This window comes from Podarcis raffonei, chromosome 3 (assembly GCF_027172205.1).
Source record: "Podarcis raffonei isolate rPodRaf1 chromosome 3, rPodRaf1.pri, whole genome shotgun sequence".
Taxonomy (NCBI): Eukaryota; Metazoa; Chordata; class Lepidosauria; order Squamata; family Lacertidae; genus Podarcis; species Podarcis raffonei.
In genome coordinates this window covers 85,279,305-85,306,846 of record NC_070604.1, presented here as the reverse complement: position 1 = coordinate 85,306,846, position 27,542 = coordinate 85,279,305, and the positions used below count along the sequence as shown (strand labels likewise).

Here is a 27,542-nt window from a genome sequence, read left to right as displayed (position 1 = left end):
ACCAGTGTACTGGAAGAAGCAAAGATCTACCAACAGTGGCTGGCAGGCAGACACCTCAGTGCGGTTTACAAGTAGGGCATGATGCTGACATCCACCATCTACTACTAAACGCCAGCTGCACTTTGGGCTGTCTGTGCTACTCATGACCAACGGATCTGTCCTCCTTTCCTTTCTCTAATCCTTGTCTAAAAGCCATATATGCTAGTTGGCATCGCAAACATCCTACAGCAATGAATTCTACAAGCTGATTATTGGTGGACTCGTGTTCCCTTTTATTTGCCACAAAACAAATACCTGTCAATTTCAACAACAACAAAAAATAGATTTGTTTATAAAGGAGAAAAAACAGTTCGGCTCTCTCCATGCTACCGTTGTGAAGTTAGGCAACTTTAAACTGCGGATTTAATAGCCTTATGGATAACAACATGTACGTATACGTGAATTTATTTATAACATTTATACACCACCTTTTCCTCCAAGGTGCTCAAAAGTAGCTTACAAAGTTCTCCCCTCCTCACAACAACACAGTAAGGTAGGTTAGACTGAGAGGCAATGCCTGGCCCAAGGCCCCCAGTGAGCTTCAGGTCTGAGCAGTGATTCTGAACTGTCATATTCCAACACAACTTCCCAATGGCATTTACTCTGAAACCTAGATCCTGCCATTTTGGGGGGGGAGGGGGAGGAAGAGGGATAGCCTCTTGCTCATTCTGCAGGGTTCCTGGGCTGCTGCCTCTGATGGCACCTAGGCTGCCCCCCAGGATCTCCCACCCCTCCCAGCCACGCAAGGCACCGACCCAGCCAAAGCAGTCATTGGAGGTGGTGGGGCGGCCTACAGTCGGGCCACCTAGGCCCAAGCCCGCGGCCAATTCACGCTGAGATGAGAAAGAGGGAAAGGAGCTCCTGGCCCGGGTGGGGGGGAGGCGCCAATCCCGCTCGTAGTTCATGGAGAGGCGTCTCTCCTCCTCTCCCCCCCCCCCGCTCCCTCCCCCGAGTCTGGGCTGAAGGAGTCGCAGGTGAGAGGTGAGCGGGGCTGGGCAGGCGGCGGGGCTGGGCGTCCGCCTGCGGTTCGGGGGGCCCTGGGCTTCCTGGCTCCTCGCTCCTTTCGCGGCAGTCGGGCTGCGGGAGGCGGAATGTCCCAGGGAGGGAGCAGGGATGTGTAGCCACACGCAGCCCCTGGCAGCCGGCCTGAGCGTGCACGGCGGCGGCGGCGGCAGCAGTAGCGGCGGCGGCGGCTGCTGCAGCAGGCGGAGCAGCAGCAGCAGCAGCGCTTGCAGCGCCAGCAGGAGGAGCGGGGAGGCCAGCAGGCAGCTTGGCCGCCGCGCCTCCCGAACCCCCGGTGCCCGGGCAGCGTAGGGCATGGCAGACCCGCTTGGCCGATCCCCACGCTAGTCTGCGGGCGGGGGGCAGGCAGGCAGGCAGGCCCCTAAGGGGAGAAAGGAAAGAGCCGCCGACGCGAGCGCCGAGGTGAGGACGAGGGGAAGTTGCGCGCGTGTGGATAGATGTATGATACGCGTGTGTGTGTGTGTGTGTTTGGAGTGGGGTGGCGGCGCCCAAAATGGGAGCGATGTGTGCTGCGGGAAAGCTAGAGGAATGGGGAGGGGAGGGGATCCCAGGGGATGGGGGGGGGAGCTGCAGAGGGTTGGGGGTGTTTGGTTGTGTGTGTGTGTTTTTGCCGAAATGGCAGGGAAGCTGGATTTGGGAGGGAGGATCCGACAGCATGCGGGCGAGGAGAGCGCCTGCAACAGCGGCCCGACGGGTGTGGGTGGGAGGTGGAGAGGAGAAAATGGAAGAGATGGCAGATGGGAATGCCTCCGTGGTGCTGCCCCCTTCCTCGGTACCCAGATTCCCCCTTCTTTCTTTTTCTTCTCTTTTCTTTTTTGCTCCCGCGGCTGTGATCGGATGGAGGCTGCTTCGGGATCCTCCCTCCGCATGTGCGCCGCTGCGGGCTGGGCTGGGAGGAAAAGCCTCTCCGCGCTGGGAAGGGGCAGCGATCCATGTGGGCGCAGGGAGGGTTTGCCCTACCTCGGGGTGGGGGCGCCCTCGCCGAGAGGATGCCAGGAGGGATGTCTGCCTGCCTGCCTTCCTGCCTGGCGGTGGTTGTGGTAGCAGCTACGGCGGGAGCACGTGGGGCTGCGGGGGGCTGCGGGGAGGAGTGATCGGGAGTGGTTCCTTCACCTCTCCGAGGCGGGGAGGCGACCCCACTCCGGGCTAGGAATCCATGGTAGGGCAGCGACGTGGTAGGGATCCCAACCTGCCCTGTCCGCCAGCAGGGGCCAAAATGCACAGCACTCGGGACATCAGGCCAGCACGTGGGGCGGGAGGCCTTTTTGGAGACACCCCCATAAGCGAGGTTCTCTTCTCATCCCTCCGCAGCCCCAAGGGGCTGATGCAAAAAGCAAAAAAAGTCATGTTTTTGCAGTCGCCCCTCGAAGTATCCACACGTTCTAGAAAGCAGCAACATCTCTATAGTGTTGATTGTGAGCCAGTGGACGCTGGTCCATCAAGGTGAGCGGGGCGCTGCTCTCACCTGCCTGCCTTCTCACTTAAATTCATTCATTCCGAGGGCTGGCCCTGGCTGTCAGCTTCCTCCGCCTTAATTTTAGTGCTGCCATTGTAGGACACAGATGGGAGGAGGGGGAGGGGGATGGGACAAAACTAGAATGAGTGAGTTGTCTCTCTTTGCCTGTCATTGGCTCTCTCTGTTGCCACTGGCTCTGTTGATCTCAGTGGGCGCCAGCCACTACTGCTCCCTAGCATTCTTCAGTCCCTGATTCATTGAGAGCCATTTCACAGGTTACACAGAGACAGGGCAAAACCTGGGCTTTGCCATCAGATGCACAAGCCACAAGGAGCTGGAGGCAGTCATGGCTGCTTAGCACAACTGCCGTTTTTGACAGAGAGGTTCACCTGTTAACCTTCTTAGGTGTGTTTTTAAAACATCTAAGGTGTACTCTTAGATGTGCACCTAAAAATACATCGTATGGTACTCGGGATGCTCTATGAGCCCCTCACAGCTTTGCTGCTTGACAAAGATTTTCCGTGTGCAGTTGAGCAATGCATTCCCCCCTTTTCTTGTTAAGGGAGAGATGGCTGGCCCCACGTGAAATTAGGGGTACAGGTTTGGGGGATAACAGTGGGAAGCTCTGGAGGAGGGAGGCAACATCTACATTTGGGGATAATTTATAGCTTCCTCCCCAGTACATTGCCTCCAATAATCCATTTGACCGAGCCTCTGTTGGTTGTTCCTGTAGCAATTCTTCAGCATTTTCTGTTGGCTGCCTAAAGCAGAAAAGCAAACATCCTATCTCCAAATATGCCCAATCCAATAAAATCCACAGACCCTTTTGACCTTGCAGCACAGTTTGCCTGCCTATTGACCTGAAGACCAGTAATCGGAGGATTCTGTCTGTGAACTCTTGATTTAGTAACCCCCTTTACTCAGTCCACTGATTATCCCCTTCCTATGACTTCCATGCAGTTACATAGTCTAGGATGTCATCTTCCCTAAACCTTATAGACCCATCTGGCGACCTCCACTCCAGTTAACCCAAGGAAGCCTCATCCACTTGCAAACCGATATAGACATTCTGAATCCCATTTGTTGTCCCAGGAACGGTTAACTCATTGCTCCCTGCTATGATCAAATAGCCCTCCACTACTTGAGAGAGAGGGAGTGAATCAATTTGTAATGTTGAGAATCCATGGCAGTTGCTTATGCGACACCAGTCATTTTGTGAAGGATACTTCAGCATGCTTCAAGGTATTGAAATTGTTGCTTGAGGAGTAAATACACAAATTATGGGGGGGGGGCAATTAGAAAAAAAATGCTTTAGGGTAGCCTTGAACTCCAGTAGGTCATATCTCTGCTTTGGAGATTTTATTGGGAATGGAAAAGAGAAATGACCTTTTCAATGACATGCGGTATTCAGCTGGGGTCCTAACAGCTCAGGAGGAATTGGCTGCCAACTGTTCATCCTTAATCCATAAATTATTTTATAGGATTCACAGGAATCACTTTGCCCTCCTCTGATATGCAGCAGCTGTTCGGCAGCACAAAGTACCACCCCATAACACAATACTTCAGGGTAGGAAATGAAAGAGAATCTTCTGGCCAATTGTAACAACAATTGGCATATGGGGGAAGTAGTAGAGTACAGTTACCCAAAGCAGAATATGACCAGAATTCTATACAGGCTAATAAAAATAACACAGGCTTTTAATAATCAAACATGACTAGAATCTTTATCTGAAAGCTCACCCGAAATATCCTTCTAACATATTCTGTGTCATTGGCAGATGTGGCACAGATGTCATTCTCCCACAATAGAGCTATTAGGTGTCACCTCAGGGTATAAGATCTACGCTACAATCTTACATCAGTTTTATGCCAGTTTGACAAGCTCAGGTTGTCCCAAGAAATCTTAGGAATTGTAGCTTAATGAGAGTAGTGCATATTCTGTTGGAGACTCCTGGCCATTTGCTCTCAAAACAGCAGGCCTCAGGGTGCTCAAAGGAGAGGTAATAACTGTTAAACCAATATTTCTCTAGTGTGGATAGATATGCTGGAGATAAACCCTCAGTGGGTGTGCCCTGGCATTTGAAGAAGAGTAAATATGTGACAGCTGGATAGACTTTGTCTTCTATCCCAAGGACCTCATTCATTTACTACTGTGTTTCAAATATGTTGTATTTCATTGAGGTCTCTCTTTGAAGTAGGAAGGTCTTTTCTGTTTCTCCTTTTTGTGCCTGGCTGGGAGAAGAAGAAAAACATTATTTTCGCTGTCTGTCTGTATTTCTTACCAGATCATTTCTACATTTCTTTTGGTTGGATTTATAGCCTCAAATGTACCGCTAGCCACATATATCTGAACATTGTGAACAAATTCTATGCCCATAATGTAGATAGGCATGAAACGATCCTGTTTGCTCTGGCTTCCTGATTACTAACTGACTTCTAGCATATGCCTCAGTCAGTTGTTCACACTTCCTTCAATATTGTAACGGCCACAAGCTTTTACACGATAGTAAGTTTGATATTCATCCATTAACAGACGCCAGAGCTTTTATTTAAAATGCAAAGCATAAGATTCACACATGCTGGCCAAATGGTGCCTGCCTATAACAGTCCTCCTGAGTGCAGCAATACCTTCAAGAGGGTGGGACTGGGCAGTAGCTTTCTCTCAGCATAATCCACCTCCCAGGATTACTGTGAGGGTACAGTAGAATTGCCCCTGTATGCTGCTTGGAGTTCTTTGGTGGAAGGTGGAAGCCGAAGCTAAGTGATACAGCAAATGCCTCGCATGCAGGAAAAATTAAGGTCCAAAGTTCAACCCCTGACATCTCCAGTTAAAAGGATTGCATATTTATCTTCACCAGCAAGTCCCAGGATGGGTAGCAGATGATGGAAAATACCTTATCAGTCCAAATAAATGCTGAGTTATATGGACCAATCGTCTTACACAGCATAATGCAGCTCCAAATGTTCATAGGGTTGGATGCAAACGTGATAATCCAGTACATAAACCTTATCATCTTAAGAAATGGCAGCAATACTGCTTCAGAGAGATTGATAGCAAGCGGATGGAAACAAGAGTTGTTCTAGAGTGACATGGGAAGAGCTGTAACTAAAAATCTATATTTAGCAGTGTTTTAAACATCAGATTGGTGAGCTTCTGATCCTCACCTCTAGAACTCAACCCACACAAAAGTGCTCCTGATTGTATTAACCACCTGCCGAAGACAGAGAAGTTAATTCTCTCCCCCCCCCCCCGATTCTTAACAGAGTAAGAAGGAGCATCATTACTTAGGCTGTAATCCTATTTTCTTTCATTTGGAAGCAGGCCCCATTGAATTCAATGGGACTTACTTCTGGGCTGACATGCAATTTCATTTTATTTTTGTTCAGCAATTTTCACCCTATTAGCATATGTCATCTTATCAGTGCACAACTCAGCACAGCTAGAGGTTTGCATTGAGAAGAAATGCAACACCAATATCATTTCAAAATTATAGCCTGTGCTTTGGAATATCCTTGGGATGCTTTGATGGGAGATCTCAATGTTGTACGGGTTCAGGGGTGTTCTCTCTTTCTGTGGGGGAGGCGATAGGATTGTGAAGGTTAAAAAGGGGGGTCCTACAAACAGGTGTTTTGTTTTTTCACTGCATGGGGGCAGACTCAGAAAGTCCACTGCTCTTGTGCTTTCAGCCTCCAAGCCAAGGGAATTGTTGACGCAGCTGGCATTTGTTTTAAAGAAGAATGGAAACTCATAGAAATAATTATGTTTGGAATAAGCAATAATAGTGTTTTGGAGCTCTATGATAGCACTGCGGAAGTGCCAACATCCTGGTCTGACTTTGCCTTCATCCCCTTGTAGGTGACTATCTCGGTGGGGCCACGCTGACCATGCTCAGGAGCTTCTGTCTTCAGCTCATGTCCTTGCTTTGGATCCTGGTGGCCCATCACCATTTTACACAAGGTGAGGATGAGTTCAATGTTCCTTTGGTTCCACCTGGGCATGAAGTCTCTTACAGCAGAAAGGTAAAGGGTTCATTCTGCAGCAGTGTGCAGAAACCACCATTTAACTCCCTGTGAATGATTCCCCTTGTTCAAAGAGGCCTCCCTTTCTTCAGGTGCCAGGGAAAAACATATGAGCATAAACGTTACTCAAGTGTGTGGGTTTCATCACTTAGTTGTCCTGTAGAGGCTATAGAGGAGGGAGTCAAACTAAGGTCCACAAGGTAGGGTGGTTATGAGAACATTCCTGTCTACAGGGAAATTGCCTCCTGCTTCCTGCAGGGAGTAACATGCGGCTACTTACTTATTTCAGGAAGGGCCGTAGCTCAGTGGCAGAGCACATCCTTTGTATGCAAAAGGTCCCAGGTTTAATCTTTCGTGTCTCCACTCATAGCTGGGAAAGACTCTTGTCTGAAACCCTGGAACAAAGGGAAACTGCCTTCTACTGAGTCAGACTATTGTTCCACTTAGCGTAGCATTGTCCACACTGTTTGGCAGTGGCTCTCTAGGGTAGCAGGTCAGGACTTTCCCCCTGGAGATGATGGGGATTAAACCCGGGGCCTTCCTGCATGCAGAGCAGATGCTCTGTCATTGACGTGTTGACCCTGCTGAACTCCATGGATCAATGGTCTGACTCAGTAGAAGGCAGCTTAGTTATTACATGTAAGGAGAGGAATGGTCTAGCCTTCTTTCCTGGTTGTGAGCAAATTAAAATATCGCTGGTTGACCCATCTTGTGTAGCAGACTGAGCTTTGCATGAGATTAACAGAGCTAGAGGTAAGTTTGTGTCTGTGTGTGCCCTCTCTGCTTCTGTGTGAGTTTGGGTAGACAAATGGTACTGTACTAGTTGGGTCTGATAATATAGTGCAGCAAAGGAAACTCCCATCCCCAACACAGGTTTTAGCCAGAGTGGTATCTGGGTTGCCAGCAAGATGGACCTTCTTTGATTAAGCGTAGACTAGATAGATTACAGTGATGCAGTGGTACCTCAGGTTACAGATGCTTCAGGTTCTGTATTTTCGGGTTGTGCACTGCGCTGACCCTGGAAGTACCAGAACGGGTTACTTCCGAGTTTCGGTGCTCATGCATGCGCAGAAGTGCTAAATTGCTCTTTGCGCATGAGCAGAAGCACCAAATTGCAATCTGTGCATGCGCAGACGCGTTGTGGGTTGCAAATGCTGCAGTCTGTGAACATGCCTCCTGCACGGATCACGTTCACAACCCGAGGTTCCACTGTACTGGCAATGGGGCATACTTTTTTTCCCTATGATCATAGACTCATAGAATTGTAAAGGACCCCAAGTACAGGAATCTCACTTATAGCATCCATGAAAGATGGTCATCCAATCTCTGCTTAAAACCCTCTAAGGAAGGAGATACTGAATGAAATTGCTAATAATTGTATAAAGTATCCAAAAAGACAATAGGAAAATGCTGTTCCTAGCTCCATGAATTCCCCTGCTCGTGTCCAGATGGTCTGTTGGATAAATCCAAAGCAGCCTCAGCAAGCAACAGATCTGAGTGGAGGAAGGGGCTTGGGGAAGGGGCTGCTTGACCCTTCCCACTACAACCATCATTCTGTTCAAAGCTGCCCCCCTGTTTTCCACCCAGAGGGGGAGGTGACCTGTGACTACCTCCATGTAGTTAGAAAAGCAGCAGGAGCGTCATCTGCAGTGGGGAAACGGTCAGATAGGAAAGAGTCCAGCAGCTCTTCCTCCGTTCTTTGCTCAGATTAGGGATTTACTGTGGCTGCTTTGCATTGAAAAGACAGAAGGAAAAGCGCAAGGGAGAGTGACATGCAACTAGTACAACATTGAACTGGCCCAAGTGCCAAAGCTTAATACGTTTGTCCCCTGACATTTGCCCCTGCTGTCCCGGACCCAAGGTGCGATTACTCCCCCCCCCTTGGTGTTTTTAGGCATGCAGTGACACCTGCTGGACATTCCGTGAAAGGCCTTCAAACGTCCCTGGTACAAGCCATGCCCAGGGGCCAAACTAGACAATACAATATTCAGTGTATGATCACAATTGTGTATCTGCTTCACATGTTGTAAAACAGAAGCTGTTGCAAAGGCCTGATCTGAATTATGACCATAGCATGGAGGAAATGTGTGTGTGCTTAAAAAACAAAACAAAACTCCCCCCTCCCCTGTTTTCCTAACAAAAACCACACATGTATACAAGCTGCTATTTGCCCTTCGTGGGAAGATGCTATTTGCACTGATAGTTGCTTTCCTTCCAGGGCAAATAGAAGGTCTGGGAGGCAATTTTAGTTACGAGAATTATACTGGGGGAAAGACTTATTTCCCCTATCCTTCATGCCACAGTCCAGATAGGCATGGACCAATCTGGTCCTCCACAACTGCTGTTTTTATTTTTATTTTTTAAGGAGACCGTACATAACACATTTCATCAGGTATGTAACATATTGTTAAGTTTAGCCCTGGGAATATGGGTGTATCTACACCAGAGACTTGTACTGGGTTAAACTCATTCCTTTTCCATTGGGAGTTCTGGGAACGGTAGTTCTCTGAGAGGGGCCTATGTATAGGGTTGCCATATTTCAAACAGTGAAAATCCGGACAGAAAAGTTGTTGAGCTTTTTTCCCTGTAAAAAAACACACAAAATGCCATTTTTGAGCTAATTTTATTAAAATGTAGTATAAAACCAATGTAAGTGGATAAGGCTCGCGAGTGCACACGATTGAACAAGATTGTTGGGTCCTGGTCGCTTGCGGCACAGCACATGACAGAAGAAACAAAAAGAAAGGTGAAAGTTAGCGGGCAGAAGCAACAGAGCCTTCAGGTGCCAGAAGGGAGGGGATAGGGAGGGAGGGAGGGAGAGAGAGAGGTGGCAGGACTGGGGAACAAACAGCTCAGTTACAGCCTTGGAGACATTTAAATAAATAAAGAGAAATCAATCCCTTGGAAAGGGTCTGATGCTCATCTCAAGTGCTGGGCCAGAGAAATGGAAATATTGGGGGCCTACAAGTCAAATTTCCAGAGAGCTCCTCAGCTATAGTTGCTTTGAGTATATCTATTCCTCCCTCTGTGCATTCAAGGTAGCAAGGAGTCTCAGTACAGCAGTGTTCGTCCCCCTTCCGCAGATTATGTTTTCCCCCTTAGGCTGGAAAAACAGGAGGTGTCCTGCGCCTTGCTGTGGCTTTCTTTAAGTTGAGGCTTTAGCCAGTCTTGTGCCATGCACTGCAAGCTTAGGCCTGACATCTCCCACCAGCAACAGCTACATCTTCCTTGTAGCAATTACAGACTTTTCGTGGGTCATTCTCTCTTGTGACGCTACAAGCCATTCTTAGCAAGAAATGTAAGCTTGGGGAAAGGAGGGCACCACTAAGGGAGCCTGGTTGCTAAGGGATAAGGCTGCAAACTTAAGGATATTTACCAGAGAGAAGGTTGCATTGAATTCAGGGAGGTCCTATTCCTGCATTGCAAGGGGGTTCCAACTCTGTGATTCTGTGATTCTATGCAGGGGTGAGGAACCGGCAGCCTACCATGTTGGAATCCACCTCCCATTGGCCCCAGTCAGTGCAGGCAGTGGTCAGGGATGATGGGATAGACCAAAACATCTGCAGGGCACCAGCTGGGTACTCCTGCTTTAGATGATGATTTGTATTGCTTTGCTCACTTTAAAAGATGGCAAGCTGGCCCAGATGAGTTTGGGGGCTCTCCAGCAAATTCTGCTGAGTGTGGCCCTCAACCTGTGCTTCACACTTTGATCTGATGGTACCAGTTGGTGCCAGCCTTCATTCTGCAACTGTACTTTGGTGGTTATAGAAAAGGTATGGCATTTGTGCTGCAGTGGGGGGAAATGGACTTTATCTTTAAAGGGCAAAGAAGGAGTAGATAGGTATTGTTTCACAAAAATGTAAGGGGTGGGGAATGAATTAAACGTTTCTAAAACAGCATTGTCATGGTGGAGATGTGCAAGATTGTCTTGCTGACAGCAGCACAATGGGTACTATCCAAAGGGAATTTCCCATAAGTTCCTCTTGATCCGTACTGTTTTGTTTGCTAGAAGTTAATAGAAGTATTTGTTATGCTTAGCTTCATTCATACTGTCGGTGCTTAATCAGAGCAGCATCTTAAACTGGATTAAAACTTGGAGTGCTTCCATATTAGCTTTCTTTCAACAGAATGAACAGAAATTAATTAGTTAATTAATTTTAATTTAACGACATTTATTTACTGCTTAATGTATTTTTAAATAGCCATTCAAGCTGGTTGCATAAAATAATGGAAAATATACGTAAGAAAATACAATAACACCAGCAGACTTTAAAAAGAAGTAGGCATAATACGAAGATAAAAATGCAGGCAAAACACAATTAACTCACTCAGTTACTCCTGAGAGTTCAGTCGCCACTCTTCTCAAACAGTTGTATTTTGCGGCAGCTGTGGGGAAAAAGGCAAATTGCATGCTAGGTATGAGCAATGGAATTGAGAAGAAAACTGCTGATATCACAATGCTGTTATGCTGTGTGGTTGGAATACTGTGTACAGCTTTGGTTGTTGTACAATATCAAACATCAAAAATGATATTGTCGAGTTGGAAAAGGATCAGAAAAGGTCAAGCAAAATTGTCAAGGGGATGGAGCGACTCCTTGTAAGGAAAGCTTGAACTCACAGCTGTCTATGGAGGCGCACGTCAATTCTGTGTCCAGAGCAACTGTGTACTAGCTCCATCTGGTACGCAGGCTGTGACCCTACCTGCCCGCAGACTGTCTCGCCAGAGTGGTGCATGCTCTAGTTATCTCCCGCTTGGACTACTGTAATGCGCTCTACATGGGGCTACCTTTGAAGGTGACTCGGAAACTACAGCTAATCCAGAATGTGACAGCTAGACTGGTGACTGGGAGTGGCCTCCAGGACCATACAACACCGGTCCTAAAGGATATTCATTGGCTCCCAGTGTGTTTCCAAGCACAATTCAACATGTTGGTGCTGACCTTTAAAGCCCTAAATGGCCTCGGCCCAGTATACCTGAAGGAGCATCTCCACCCCCATCGTTCTGCCCGGACACTGAGGTCCAGCACTGAGGACCTTCTGGTGTTTCCCTCACTGCGCGAAGCAAAGCTACAGGGAACCAGGCAGAGGGCCTTCTCGGTAGTGGCTCCTGCCCTGTGGAACACCCTCCCACCAGATGTCAAGGAAATAAACAACTATCTGACTTTTAGAAGACATCTGAAGGCAGTCCCGTTTAGGGAAGTTTTTAATGTTTGAAGTTTTATTCTGTTTTTAGTGCTCTGCTGGGAGCTGCCCAGAGTGGCTGGGGAAACCCAGCCAGATGTGTGGGGTATAAATAATAAAATTATTATTGCTGTATTACTACTACTATTACTACTACTACTACTACTACATTGTTGTTGTAGCAGTTGGGCCTTTTCAGTTTAGAGAAAAGGAGAATGAGAGGAGACATGGTAGAAGTTTATAAAAATTAAGCATGGCATAGAGAAAGTGGCTAGAGAAACATTTTTCTCTCTCCCTCATAAGACCAGAACTCGTGAACATCCATTGAAGCTGGTTGTTGGAAGATTCAAGACAGGTAAAAGGAAGTTAAACTATGGAACTCATTCCCACAAGAGGCAATGATAGCCACCATCTTGGGTGGCTTTAAAAGAGAATCAGTCAGATTTGTGGAGGATAAAGCTATTGGTGACTACTTGCCGTTTTGGCTATGCTCTGCCTCCATGATTGGAGGCAGTGACGTTTCTGAATATCCGTTGCTGGAAACTGCAGGAGAGAGCACTCTTGAGGTCAGGTTCTGCTTGTGGGGTCCCCACAGGCCTTTGCTTGGCCACTGTGAAAATAGGAGACTGGGTTAGATGGGCCTGCATTCAGGGCAGGTGTCTTTCTGTGTTTAGGGTGGAGACACGTCAATTTCATCACTGCTTTGTTAAGTTTTAAAATTTAAGATATTGTAGTGCTAGGGGACACAGATCCTCTCCTTAAGTGTTTTTCTGGGGGAAGGACCTTCTCCAGGAAGTGGCAATAGCAGTACAGTCATACCTCGGGCTGAAGTTGCTTCAGGTTGAGCGTTTTCGGGTTGCGCTCTGCGGCGACCCGGAAGTAACGGAACACGTTACTTCCGGGTTGCGCCGCTCGCGCATGCGCAGACGCTCAAAATGATGTCATGCACAGAAGCGGCGAATCGCAACCCGTGCAGACGCGGTTTGTGTTCGCTTCAGGATGCGAATGGGGCTCCGGAATGGATCCCATTCACATCCAGAGGTACCACTGTACTGGTGGTGGCCAATCCAATCCAGCATCCTGTTCCCGCAGCGGCCAACCAGATGCCCGCGAGAAGCCTGCAAACTGGTATTCAGGAGCATGAAGAGAGAGCCGGTGTGGTGTAGTGGTTCGAGTGCTGCGCTAGGACCTGGGAGACCAGAGTTCGAATCCCCACTCAGCCGTGAAGTTCACTGGGTGACCTTGGGCCTGTTGCCATATCTCAGCCTAACCTGCCTCACTGGGTTGTAGAACAAGGCTCATCTAAGTCCAACCCCCTTCCATGCAGGAATCTCAGCTAAGGGTTGGGAGGTTAAAATAGGGAGAAGGAGAACCATGTACACCATCCTGGAGGAAAAGGCGGTAAATAAATGCAATAAGTAAATAAATAAAGTAATCATGCAAATAACATGTTTATTTTTTAGAAGTGGCATTTGCAAGGTGGATGCAATTAAGGACAGCTGCCACGGGACAACTACTGTATCATAAGCCCCTCCTCCCCAAAAAGAGATGTCATTTGAAACTAAGAAGCTAGTTCCCCTGGGTCAGGCCACTGGTCCATCTCCCCAGTATTGATTTCTTTTCTGGACCAGGAATGACTCTACAGGATTCTGGGCACATATCTCCTCCTACATGGTCCTTTTAGCTTGTGATGCATCGAAAGCCGGTGCTCTTAACACATGAGCTATGGTCCACTATCCATCCTGAGGGGAAAAAACAGCGTGTTGCTCATTTGGAAAGTTGATTGTTGCTTCTGCTTCATTTCTTTTTTGCGCTTAATTATTATCGTTTGCATCCTCTTGCCTGATGATTCACTGACCTATATCTGTGTTGCGATTTTCTCCAGAAGGGCAGTTCTGTTCTGTATTATTGCAACGTTGAGCTTGATCTCAGTCTGTCGATTGCATATTTAAAAATTTCCCTAAAATATATATTTAAGGGGGAGGGGAACAACAAGCAGCATATGTTCCCAGCTACAAAATATGGAGCCTCCCACAGCTAAGAAAAATCAGCACTTCGACACTCTGAAGATTAAGGGAAGACAGCATGAATGGCATGCAATAAATGGGTAGAAACGTTTCCATTTATTGCACTAGAAACTGGTCTTGTGATATTACAGATGGCAGGGAGAGGTCATACACAACTGGGATAAGTATATGCTGGAAAGGAAAATGGATTCTACACACTTCTGTCCCAACCTGGCAAATTTGTGATAGGTTCACCAGCCTTTTCCTGCTGACACAAATTAGCCATAGCTTGGAGTTCTGACTTCCTGGTGCAATAAATCCTGCTCTCTGCTTTGCCTTGCAGGTGATGACTGCAGTGACCACTGTAACTTGGCTCATGGAAGCTGTGACGAGGACGGCAAATGCAGGTAAAGCCATACTTGGGTGCTGTTAAAAGAGAGGGCTGCTCAAACATGGCGTCACTCCAAACCCTGCACATTTTGTGCCAACCACCCCAAGAAGTAGTGTCCTATAAGCTTCTACTCTCAGAGTTGGCCCAATACATTTTGCTGCCTGGTGCGACAAAGGGCAAGATGGCGTCCCCTCCCGTTCAGTGTATAGAAGCTGACTGAACTAGCCATTAGTTTTTATTGCAACACCGGTGTTGCGACAGCCGTGCCTGAGGACAGCAGGCTGGCCTAGAGGGTGCAAAGTTGGCTGTGTGGCACACACAGATGTTTTCTGGAACCAGGGCCAGCCCACCCATGAAGCAAGGGGAGGGGACTGCCTCAGGTAGCAGGATCTGTAGGAACAGCAGATCCAGCCTCTAAGGAATGCGTTGCCCGCTTATGCTGCCACTGCTGCAACAGCTGTGGCATGTTTCTTGGAGGTCAAATCTGCTGCCTCCTCAGCAGCACCCCCATGCCACCCCTACAGTGGCCTCTTGTGAATATGAGGTACTGCTGGTCTCCCCTCACCTTTGGGGAGGAAATGGTGGGAGCTGCCCTCTGGGGTCATCTGGGTTCTGCACCCGCCTGGTGCTTCAAAGCAGGCTGCCCCCTCCCCCCACCATTCCCACTTAAACCACCAGGTAAGGTTTATTTTATTTTAAAATAAATTTTATTTTTCAGGTTTACAGAGAGACAAATCCAATTTTTCCCCAATAAGCATTTATAGTTTGACTTCCTCCCCCATCCCTTTTGCAGTTTCTTATATTTTATAAAAAATAATACCTTCATTTCCCTCATTATTCCAATTAATGTAAGGTTGATTTTATTCCCTCCCTTGTTCCCAGCGTAGATCTTCACTCCCCCCTTGTTCCCGATGTAAATTTTTACTCCCCTCTTGTTCCTGATATAGATCTTCACTCACCCCTGGATGGGTGGGCGCCATTTTGTTGCTTGCCTCAGGTGTCAAAATGTCTTGGGCCAGGCCTGCTCCAACCCCATGCTGCCACTCCTCCCCACCTTCCTGCCTCTGCTGCCTGAGGCAGCTGCTTCATTACATATAGGTCTGGCCCTGCCGGTTTTTCATCCAAAAGTCCACTTCATAGGTAACATTTTTTTCTACATTAAAAAAATCTCCATGCATGCCAAAACATGTGTACATTTTCCTGTGTTAAGTGGGATATTTAAGTTTATCTCACCACCAGTCCATAGATAAGATGGCCACTGTGTGCAGCTGTTGTCTGCTTCATGAACAAAAGAGATTGTTTCTCCAAATATATCACACTTTCCTAATAGGGATGTTATTTCCATTTATGAAAAATGTCACATTTGAAGCAACTTGAATGGATGCAATGAACACACTTTATGTTAGCCTTATGAACAAATCAACCAATGTTGCTTGCTCTCATTTAAAGAAAGCTCCTCCCCTCCAACAAACTAGAATGGTTGCCCCCATTTGCGCCCCCCGACCTGCGAAGGAGCCTTTTTAAAGGCTTTGGAACGGGGGACGGGGTGAGCGGCGCGGTGCTGAGAGTCGACTGCTTCTCCTGCGGAGTGAAGCCGCATTGCCATGGCCGGAGAGCGCTGACTTCTTCTTGTGAGTAATTGGACTTTAAAGCAACAACCCGTGAGTAGTACGGAAATTGGATTTGCAAAGAAAATTTTTTTTTGAATTAGGCACGATTGGGGAAGGCGCAAACAGGAAGTCCGTCTCCCCGTCTTGTAAATAATCTAAAGCAAGGACCTGCTAACTAAGGTTGAGAGAATCTTTTCTTTTTTATTGGGTAAAAGACATTAATTTCACGATTTGGCAGTATAAGAAATCTTACTGGAGGATAAGAGCTAATTTTGGGAGCTGAAGTGCCACCCCCCCGGACCCGGGAGTGATCCGCGAGAGAGCCTGTTGAAGAGGTATTGAAGAGTTTGACAGCTGTCAAATTAGCTGTCCAGACTGAAAAAGAGAGCTTTGTTTCTGTTGTCTCTGCTGGTTATATTTGTTACAATTTGGTTATAATTTGTTGAAAACAAGGAAGAACTGATACAAACTAACTTGACTTTTGGATTTGAACTGGAAGGAATATTAAGTAACCAAAATCCCCCTAGAGGGGGTTTTGGGACATTACAAGAATGGCTGAAGGAGGGAAAATACAAGCTAAATTGGACAGAGTTTTTGTTCTCTTGGGAAAGTTACAAGGCCAAATTGATGTTTTGGCTACAAATGTTGCAACTCGGGATTTAACAGTAAATAAACTCATTGAATTTGATAAGGACTTGACTCAGGAAGTCCATGCAGCTGGACAAGAAGAGAAACTTGAGAGCTTTGAGAGTGTGAAGAAAGAGATATATGTTGTTCCTGAGGAAAAGGAAGGAGGAGCTGTAATGCTGCAGATGACAAAGGAGAGCCAGAGGCCTGACATGATGGCTACAAAGGAAAATAAGAACTTGATGTCGAAAATCTGGTTTGAATTGGAGATTGAAGAATGGAGAGATCTCCTTATGTGGAGATCTGAAGATCCAAGGATTACAAATCTGATTAAGGTGGAAGTTGGAGCTTTGGGGACATTTGGACTTGAAAGGAGTAAGAAACAAGATTCAGGCTCCACTTTTAAGTATGGAGGTCTGGCTGGAAGAAACATGGATCCCATTGGGCTAGAGCTTCTCCGAGATCTGGTGTTTAATATTAAGGACCATCAAAAAAACCGGCAGAGAGGAATTGAGAAAGAATTAAGAGCCTCGGACGTGAGATCTCCAGGCTGATAGTAGATTAAGACTGATGGACATTTGTTGGGGATTGAAACCGGGAAAGGGGGGGGTGGAGTTTGGGAATCCAAAGGGTGCATAATTATAATCTGTTTTTGTTTTTATTCTGTTTTGTTATTTGTATGAAGATTGGGGAAGTCGTGGAAGGGAATTTGGGTCGACTTTAGAAAAAGGTTTTAAGAATGAGTACTGATGTATAAATATTGATGTTTATAAGGTAAAATTGGCTTTTTAAAAATGAACTAAATAGAAAAAGGTAAAAAATTAGGGATAAGAACTTGCTGAACTAACAATTTGAATTGGAATATAAGAAGGGGAGGTGTGGGGAAGTCAGGGAAATATGTTATAGAAAAATAAGGATTGTGAACTCTATGTGTTTTTAACCTTTTTTGTTTTTCTTTTTTGATTTTTAAAAATGTATTAAAGTGGAAAATTTCAATAAACATCTTTAAAAAAAACAAACAAACTAGAATGGTTGCCCAAATATACTCATGCTGTTCATTTGTGAAAGAAAATTTTGTTGTTGCTGCTAGCCTTTCTAGTTTAGTTAATCATAGCTAATTCTTACTCACCATAGACAACCAAGCAAGTTGCTATTTACACGTCTGAATCATGGGCTCGGTTTGCATAATCTTGTTTCATTTGCATGCTTTCAGTCTGGGAAAAGTGAGTTTATTTCCCCACCTTCGTCTTTTTCACAGCATTTTACAGTGAATGGAAGAGAGTGCTTTGTGTGAGGGATTTGAACCCACTGTGTATCACTGAAGTGTGTGGGTCATATCTGACAGCCAAGGAGGAAGCGCAGATCCAAGTTGAAAGAGATTGCAGCAGATAATTTTGCAGATAATTGCATATGGATTTTCTCTATAAACTTGAGGGCTAGAAATTTACTTTGAAATTTAATTAATAGTGATATTTTTCAGGGATCCAAATTCTGGCCCACCCAGAATAATGGAATATTTACAGTCCTTTGTTTTGGTAGCCATTTTTAGGGTAGATGTTGACTTGTTTTGCAAAAAATCTCCCTTGAATGGTGAGCATCCTTCTTAATCTGATGGGTTGTTCTTTTGGCCTCTGGAGAACAGATTATTTAATCCATCTATTTGCATCTGGGCAGAGAGATCAGTCAACCTGCTATAGGATACTGCAGCCTCAAACAGCTGCTGAAGAGCAGTGTCAAAGGGCATTGCCCGTTCAGCACCTGCTTACACTACTGAGGCTTTGTATTGTTTTTTATGGCATTTTACAGTGCAATAAAACATCCCACATATGACACTCCCCAGAATGGGTGGATAATAGCATTTCAAAAGTTTTATAATTTTATATGACTGCTCTGTGTTACCAGCCAACATTGCACAAGCTTTCGGATAACATATGCTGGAAGTTGCAGCTAGGAAATACCTGAGCTGCTAGGCTGTTTTTGTCTTTTATTACATTTATTTTGAATTGCCTAAATAAAGGCCTTGAAAACCAGGGTTTTCAGCTGAAGACGGGAGAGGCTTTTGCATAGATTCTATTTTAGATCCTCCTAAATCCCAGGATTTCAAATGGGCTCATTTCCTATGAAACAGCTTAACAGTATCAAAGAAACCTGGGTAAGATAACTTGCTACAACACCGCAATAAGTTTCAGACAGTATTTTGAGAGTTTTACAGTTGTAATACTGTACTGTTGCCATCCCTGGGTTGCATGCTTGCAGCAGGCCTCCTTTTCCAACCCAGTAGGAAACACATCCACGCTGCATGCGTCTTGTCCTGGCACACTGTCACTAATACAACAATTTTCAAAGCAAAAAAAAAAAAGTCATTTACAGAGCAACCCAATATGCACATTATGCTGGGGCTGGCAATTTGCCACCGTTGTGTTAGTGCAACAGCCTCTTCTATCTAATGAAATGCTCAACACAGGTAGGAAGGTGAAACCACAGCAAATGCATGGTGTTGGTGAGGGAGGGAGAGAAAATAGGGAGTGGGGGCATCTGAGGGCTCTGCCAGGGCTCATGCCTCAGTCTCTCTCTCTCTCCCCCCGCCAAGCCATTCACCTTTGGGAGTTGTAGCAGAACTCTGTGTTTGCAGTGGCTGTTTGTTCTTCTCCTTGCATATGAGCTATGTTCCTACAAAACAGCCGCAATGGATGCAGAAACACACCTGACATTCTGACAACTATCCGCTCCCGTCAAGCACAGATGTTCTTCAGGGCTAGGCAACCTCCCAGATCTTTCCAGATGCTGTTGGATACCAACTCCCATCAGCCCCAGCCAGTAGCCAGTTGTCAGAGAGGATGTAAGTTGCAGTCCAACAACATCTGGAAAGCCACAGGTCCCTCTTTCTCCCGCTTACCTGTTCAGAATGCTCTCCCTCAGTTGCTGGAGAGGAGGTTGGGTGTTTGAACATGGTTCCCTGAGGCAAGGTACCTGTTAAAGGGTCTGGAAGGAGAAGTGTGAGCAGTGTGAGCAAGTTCCCTCGCATGCTCAGGAGATGATGTTTGTGCAAAGTGCCCCTTTTGTGGTCTACCAGCCAATTTTATCCAGCGTCCGCTGGCTGTTGGGATTGTAACCAAAGAATGGCGCCATAGGTGGCCCCAGCAAAGTCCTTTCTTATGTTCTTTGACAAGAGCACATACTCAGGATCACAGACCAGTTGTATCATGGCTGTTAATAGATACTAGGCATGCACTTGTGCTATGCAATTTAACACACATAGGCTGTTGAAGGGGTTTCTATGTTCTATACATATTTTTTTAACGTGGACCAAAAAAGATTGAAGTCAGCCTGCCCCTGCTCCAGCCCCACCCTGAAGACATCAGAGACCCAGGACTGATAAAAAAGCCTGTGATTGTGTAGTTCAAGATGTACCTCTTCCAAGAAGGGCATCTTTCTTCACTGCAACTGAAGGATGGGGGCAGACGTTGATCTTTCCATTGGTCAACAGAGTTGTCCTGTGTAGACCAAGTTGCTTTTTTGTGTGGGGGCCTCACCCTTGACTTTATGTTTTCTGATTTTTATCCCTTCGGCACGCCCAAGGTGGATTTTTTCAATACAAAGCAGATGCCATTTTTTAATGCTGTATTTCCCCCACTTGGTTTGTGAAGGGTATACGTCTCGTTTCAGTGATTCCTTTTTTGCAGCTATGCAAATGGGGAGCCTGAGCTTGTGCCTCTGCACCACTCCCTCAGAGTGGCAGGAATGTGCAGCCGTGCATTTATCTGCCATTGAAAGAGAAGAACTCTGTAGGGGAGGCGCAGAGGAGCAAAATCCCCACCCACAGGTATGGCGCGAAAAAGAAACTACGCCCACAAAACCCGGGCTCAGTCTTTTTGGCACTGACTCACTGATTGCAGAGTAAACACAGGACTTGCATCTAATTAGTTGCAAGGAACAGAGAGGCATGAGCGTAGTACGAATCCCGTGTATCACTGCTTGATCTTTGGTAAGCTGCAGCACTGGGGAAACCCAGCCAGATGGGTGGGGTGTAAATAATAAATTATTACTATAGTCTAGTTATAAGTGTGGTGAACAAGGCTTGCCATGAGTCATGTCTTGGTACATCCTTCCATTTTAGTTTTACCTTCCAATATTTTCTCAATATACTTTAAAATATGGGGGGGAAGGTGCTTGATATGTGTGCATTTGCACAAAGAAAAAGTAGCCTGTGATATGCCATTGCCAGCAGGTTTACTCAAAAACAGGTCCCCTTAGTTCAGGACGATGCACTCCTGAGTAAGGGTGTATAGCAGGGGTGGACAATGTGATACCTTCAAAAGTTGCTGGACTCCAACTCCCATCAGTTCAAGCCAGCATGGCCAGTGGACAGGGATGATGGGAGTTGTAGTCCAGCAACATCTTAAGGGCACCACGTTCCCTACTCTCCTGGACCGAAGCCTTAAGGTTTGGCACCGGCCCATTCCTATTCTCTCTAAAAACAAGTCAGGTATTACTGGGATGGAAAAGAAACAGTGGTAAAAGCAGAGTTTCCTGCCTTTCTTGCACATCAGGTGTACAGCCCAGATTGTCCCTCCTGACCTATGGCAAAACCCCAAGGCAAATAACAAGGCTGGAGATCCCTCTGCTGTGTCCACCCACACATTTCTTAAAATAGAGATAATTTTCTCACTGTCCCCAGGCAATCATTAGACAGGCGGCAATCTTGGCTGGTTGACGCTCTTCACCAAAACTTGTGGTACTCATAAGCCCCACCCCTCCTCTTGCCTCCTGCCCAAAGTGCCTCCATTTTGCCTCACCCTTGGCTCCATCCCCCTGCTGCTGCTTCCTTCAAGAATTCCCCTCACAATCTTGTGCGAGGTACTTGTTCCTATCATACTATTGAGACTGAAAAGGATCCTGGATCCTGACTCCACCCATCACCAGGAACAGAGACCATTGGTGGATCTACACACGGGGGGAACTGCTATAAATAAGTCAGAAATTAAATCATTATAACAACCACACACACAAAAAAACACTGTATAAAAATCACATAGAATTTTTCTTTTGCTCTCTGGCACCATCTGGTGTTGCATGTTATAACGCATTCAAAACGTTGTTTTTGGACTAATGCAGCTGAGTCCCATGACTATGAAACGCCAGTCTAATGTTAGTGCCTTTGCATGGTGCCTGCGGTGACGTTCTCCTGCTCTGACTTTCTGGTTTTCCTTCTGCAGGTGTGACAAAGGCTGGGAAGGGGAATACTGTGAACAGTGTGTGAGGATGCCAGGCTGCAAGCATGGGACGTGCCACCAACCCTGGCAATGCATCTGCCAAAGTGGCTGGGCTGGCAAGCTGTGCAAGAAAGGTGTGTCACTCCACTTCGAACAGGGTGGGGACTTATTGAGGAGAGTGGGGACAACAGGAAAAGGAGGGCACTGCAGTAGAAGCTTATTGGGAAGCTGCCATATACCAAGCCAGAACACATGGGCTAGTACCTGCTCTCCAGAGTTTCAGACAATAGCTTCTGCTGCTGCTGCCTTGAAAGGCTGAAACTCGGGTCCTCTCCATGTACAACACGTTCACTACTGATTAATGAAGCCATTTCCAAACAACAGCAATTCAGCCTTAACAGAAGAACCGCACAGCCTTATTAGCAGCAGTAATTTGGCCGTCTTCCCATTTTCTGCTTTGAGGCCTCCCTGGAGAAAACAACCACTTTTGCTCTTGACTCCAATACTTCCCAGCTACATGAAGTTGTCCTAAGGCCTTGGAGAACCACTGCTAGTCAGAATACTTTGGAAGTCGAGCGGAATCCCTTCTGGAAGTCCTTTCGACTTCCAAAACATTCGGAAACCGAAGCGCGGCTTTTGATTTGCTGCAGGAACCTCCTGCAGCCAATCGGAAGCCCCATTGGATGTTTGGGTTCCAAAGAATGTTCACAAACCAGAAAACTCACTTCTGGGTTTGCGGCGTTCGGGAACCAAAGTGTCAGTACCAAGGCATTTGGCATCCAAGGTACAACTGTACCCAGTGCTGGGCTAGGAGGGAGTAAGGCAGCAGCTTCTGCTCCGATACAGGAGCCCACTTCCACCTTCAGAATCAGTGGCCTTGTGCCTCTGAAGAGCAGGGGACATCCGGTTGGACACTGGGAAGGAGGAGGCTGTGCTAGCTGGCCACCTTTTCTTTGTACAGCCTCCAGTATCACAGTAAATTTTTAAAAAAGAAGAACTTGTGTGTGGGGGTGTCTGGCATGAAAAACCAGCCCTGAATACTTTTGACCTTCATTTTCTCCTCCTCCTCCTCTTTCCCCCCATCTCTTTCAGACGTGCATGTCTGTGAGCACCAGACCCCGTGCCAGAATGGAGCCCAGTGCCTCTACGACCGAGATGGGGAATATTCTTGCCTGTGCCTTGAAGGATTCCATGGAAAGAACTGTGAGCTGAAGACGGGGCCATGTGATAAGGCAGGGTGAGAGATCCGAGCAGAAATAGATGGGAGGAAAGGCAGGTGCAAGGAGCAAAACCTTTTGAAGGCTCCAGTCCTTTGCCTAGGAGTAAGTCCCATTAAGCTCAGTAGGGCTTACTTCCGAGTGAACACGTATAGGATCAGCCGTAAAAGGCTTTAAAATGCACCATTTCACAAACAAGGATTTCAAGGCAGCGTTCAGTTTTATGACAACTTTTTGTTGTTATTTTTTCCTCTGTGGCTTATTTTTGCATGCACCTTTTACGTGCACTTAGAAGCCACTCAGAGTGGCTGGGGCAACCCAGTCAGATGGGTGGGGTACAAATAATAAAATAATAACTGTTATTAGAAATGCTAACGGTTAAGGGGTATTTAAACAGATGAATAAAATGTAGGACGGCCCATATGGGTGTTGTGATCGGTCCCCATTCTCTCCTTTCAGGTCCCCTTGCAAGAATGGCGGAGAGTGCCTGGACCAGAACGGCTTTGCTAACAACTACACCTGCAAGTGCCTGGCAGGATTCATTGGCACCCACTGCGAGATTGACGTCGACGATTGCCTGATGCGTCCCTGTGCCAATGGTGCCACCTGCCTCGACGGCATCAACCGCTTCTCCTGCCAATGCCCCACTGGCTTTGAAGGGCGTTTCTGCAGCATCAACGTTGATGACTGCGTCAGCCAGCCGTGCAGAAATGGGGCAAAGTGTTACGACCGCGTCAACGATTTCGATTGTCTGTGTCCCGAGGGCTTTGCTGGCAAGACCTGTGAGCTCCTTGCTCCGGAGCCGACGTGGGTCACCGCGTTTCACGCTGATCCCAAGGGGCACGGCAACGACGTCGTGAGAAGCACGGCCAGCAGCAACCCTTGGACAACCCAGTCTGAGTCCGTCCGGGTTGTGGTGACTGGGAAGCGGGTCACTACCTACAGTGAGAAATCAAATGGGGGAGGGCTGTTGATCTCCGTGAAAGAGGTGGTGACTCAGCAGGACTCAGGGCTGAGTCAGTCGCAGCTGATTTTAGTGCTGGTGTTTGGGCTGCTCACGGCCCTCCTAGTCTTGGTAACTGTGTTGGTGCTGCTGAAGAACTGGCAGAGGGGGCGCCGGAGGTGCCAAAGCCCCTCGCAGTCTGCAAGGAAACTCCAGGACCAAGAGTGCCAAGTGGGCATGTTGAGTACGGTCTTGATAGAACCCAGGAAAACAACTGAGCTGTAAGGACCCCCCTGAGTCAGAGCCTGGCTGACCTCTTTACACCCACCAGATGAGTCAAGGAATTCTCCGAGCAGTGTCCAGGGGGATGCTCTGGCCGTCCGCCTCCAAAGCACCGCGGGCTCTGGTTGAACTCAAGGCTGTGCATCGCCAGGGAAGAGGATGTCCACGAGGCAGCAGAGCCTTTGCTTGAAAGCGGAGTCCTTGAATGCATGCAGCTTAAAGCCACTGGCTTGGTGGCAGCAATGTCTTAAGGGCAGCCAAGGAAGTGCTGGGTCACGATAAAGCCAGGGCTGGAAACAGCAAGCAAGATAGGTGGATGTCATCCCACAAGCGCTCCAAGGGAGTTGCTAGAATGAGGCTAAGCATGCCAGGACAGGTTGCAGTATTTGGCTAAGCCCTTAAGCATCTGGTAACTCTTGGTCAGAGTCATTGGAGGTATCCTATGGCCTGTCTGTTTACTCAAGGGGGCCCAGGAACTGCTCTGTGTATGCCCCACCACCACCCTCTAGCACAGGTGATATGGGACCCCCATTCTGCCTAGAGGCCTTTCAGTCTGTTTTCCTAAGGACCTTGTGGTGCCATGAGCCACTTTGCTGCCTACATTGACCATTCTAGATCATTGTCTTGCCCATTGTGTCCTGTACTATGTCCGGTCTTGATCTGGCTGCAAATGTATGGAACCTCTGAAACAAAACCCTTCTCTTCCCCCCCTCCCTGAAAGGTTTATTCAGACCCTGATTTCACACATCGTACTCCCTAGAACCTCATTTTCTCAGCTCTGGTGTCAGGAAGGGTCAAAAGCAAACACCAAGCCAACTTCCCCTACTCAGTCTCAGATTGCTGGCCTGAGACTCTTCACTTGCCGGAAAAGAAATGGCTGTGTATGAAGCTGGAAATATGAGGCCTAGCAATCCTGATTCCAAGGCCTGATGTCTGTGAGAGATCAAACTTGGGAGCGAACCAGAAGCAACCAGGATAGCACTTTTCAGTAGCACATGTTGAACCATACTGATGCCTTAAGGCAAAAAAGTATACTTCCAAGGATGTATCCCAAAACATTGGTCCATCAAGCCTGGTAGTGTCTGCACTGACTGGCAACAGCTCTTCAGGGTTTCAAATTGGGGGTCTTTCTCAGCCCTTCCTGAAGTTGGTGAGGATGGAGCCTGAGATCTTTTGCATGCAAAGGTTCTGTTCTGTCTACAAACAGCTATTCTCCTTCCCTAAGTGGAAGTAAAGGCGGTGGGTGATCTCATAAAACAATTCATATTTGGCTACATAGTGACAGCAATGAAGGCAGTACAGTGGTACCTCGGGTTAAGTACTTAATTCGTTCCGGAGGTCCGTTCTTAACCTGAAACTGTTCTTAACCTAAAGCACCACTTTAGCTAATGGGGCCTCCTGCTGCTGCTGTGCCACCGGAGCCCGATTTCTGTTCTTATCCTGAAGCAAAGTTCTTAACCTGAAGCACTATTTCTGGTTAGCGGAGTGTGTAACCTGAAGCGTATGTAACCCGAGGTACCACTGTACACACATTTGGAAAAGCGTTGGAAAACTCATTCAAAGACCCATTTGCTGGAGGACAAGATAGTCTGTATAGACACTGTCTACACTTGGGTGCATGTGCTTGGTGCACGTCAAAATGCAGGTGGTGTCTATGCACACTGTTGCTCTCATCTCGATGCACCCTTACGTTTGTGTAGGTAGAGATGCTCATCTGGAGAGGGGTGCTTGGGGTGCTCTGTTGGCCTGCCTCCAACTCCCGCCTCTGACTCCCGCCTTCCGAACTTCTGCAGAGAACCTGCGTACATACAGATCCAGCATTTATAGGATCACAACACACAATCTGTGCCCTACAGAAATGGAAGGTACAAACTGCACATTCAGAGTCTATTTGCATCAAACTGTATGCACACAGTCCCTTGCGCAGAATACCAACAAACGGAGTTCACAGGTGGGATCAGTAAGCAGAATAACATTTCGACCCAGGGTTGGGCTTCAGACTGGGGGTAATGCCGCTTCGTAGACACGACAGATACCAGTCTGGTTGCCAAGGCAACAGGGACCTGTTCCTCCTGCTGCCTTAAACGTTTCTGCTCCCTTTTGAGGGAATACTCCCTAGGGTTTTTTTTTAAACCCCCCCTAAAATGGCATGTGCTCTTTGAGAGACATAAAAATGATTATAGAACTTTTATTCCCACCCCTGTTTTCAGCTCAGCCTTCAAATCTCCTGTTTTAATAAGTAACACAACTGAGTCAGAAGGAGGTACAGTTCCCTTACCTTCAGTGGCAAAGTGCACCCCATTCAATAGGGCCAGTTCCACTTCAGGTATGCCAGAGGCAGTGGTCAGGGTTGTCCCTGAGGCTGTGGCTTAGGTACACCATGCAGGTTTTCCTCATTGACCTTCCTTGTTCTTTCCCCTCTCACCCTAAAATAAGACTACATGAGCACCCTAGTTTCATGGTCAAGGAGCTGTAGGTTACATGTCTGGAAATGCAACTTGAGTAAAGCAAAAAAGGGGGGGATTTCACCATAAATATTATTTTTGTAATACACAGTTGATGAATGGTTGTAACTTTATAAAATAAATTCAGGAAATTGAGTATATGAACCAGCACCTTCCTGCTCCCCTCCATAGACTTCCCCTCTCTTGGATGATGTCATTCCATGCCTTGTCCCATCACGTACCACTGGGCCCATCTCCAAACCACAATGGTTACCCTCTAACCACAGGTCCTGACCTGCCAGAATTCCTATCATCTTTGGCTCACTGTCAGCCCTAAGAGAAAGAGGGTGACCTCCCTTGCAAAAGAATTCCAAAATCCCTACAGAGGGGTAACAAGTGCTTGAAAATCTCTTATGTCCAGATTTCAAGAAAGTACTGCCAATCTGAACTGCTCTAAAAAGTCCGGAGGGAGGAGGTGGTCCAACCAAGAGTATAAGAGTACTAAAAAAACATATGCATCTGTGGGAGTAAAGTAATTCCCACTACACTTTTCCATGTACAACTTGCTTCAGAATTATTATTTTTAATCAACTGTATCTCCATCATGTGCTGTAGGTTAAGCAGGGAAATAGAGTGACCTACCCAAAACTATCCAGTATGAAGCATGACTTAAATGCAGAATGCGAAACTGTGTACCCCTCCTCCCCTAACTGCTCAAACGCAACACAGCTTTCATGTCTCAGTGCAGATGGCAAAGAGAGCAGCGAGGAAAGATCCCAGTTACAAATGGTATGGAATGAACAGCTGTCTGGTGCTTCCTGGGCTTGGTTCATTCAGAGGGGAGAGCAGCTATTCAGGCCCTGCGGACCAAGCCGCCTACTCATGAGCAGCAAATTCAGAAAGGTGGGGTTCCTTCATGATAGTCACAGCCACGCCCCTTCTCAGATTATACAACCTAAGATTACACAATTTTATAATTATAGAATAGGAATAATTAGGAACGTATTGCAACAATCTATACACCTAGATCTTCTGGGGGGGGGTGTGTTTCTATGCACATATATGAGCAAATGATTGAGAGTCATGTTTA

At 47.0% G+C, this 27,542-nt stretch overlaps 1 protein-coding gene across 1 annotated transcript; it reads left to right on the top strand.

The window, feature by feature from the left end:
• The first annotated feature begins 927 nt into the window (after positions 1 to 927).
• Positions 928 to 26,134, top strand: DLK2 (delta like non-canonical Notch ligand 2). The gene is given in 7 exon segments (XM_053382847.1): positions 928 to 976; positions 979 to 1,020; positions 6,375 to 6,476; positions 14,069 to 14,132; positions 21,570 to 21,700; positions 22,659 to 22,803; positions 23,243 to 26,134. Coding segments are annotated over 7 exon segments (1,287 nt in total). The 5' UTR covers positions 928 to 942; the 3' UTR covers positions 24,012 to 26,134.
• The last annotated feature ends 1,408 nt before the right edge of the window (positions 26,135 to 27,542 follow it).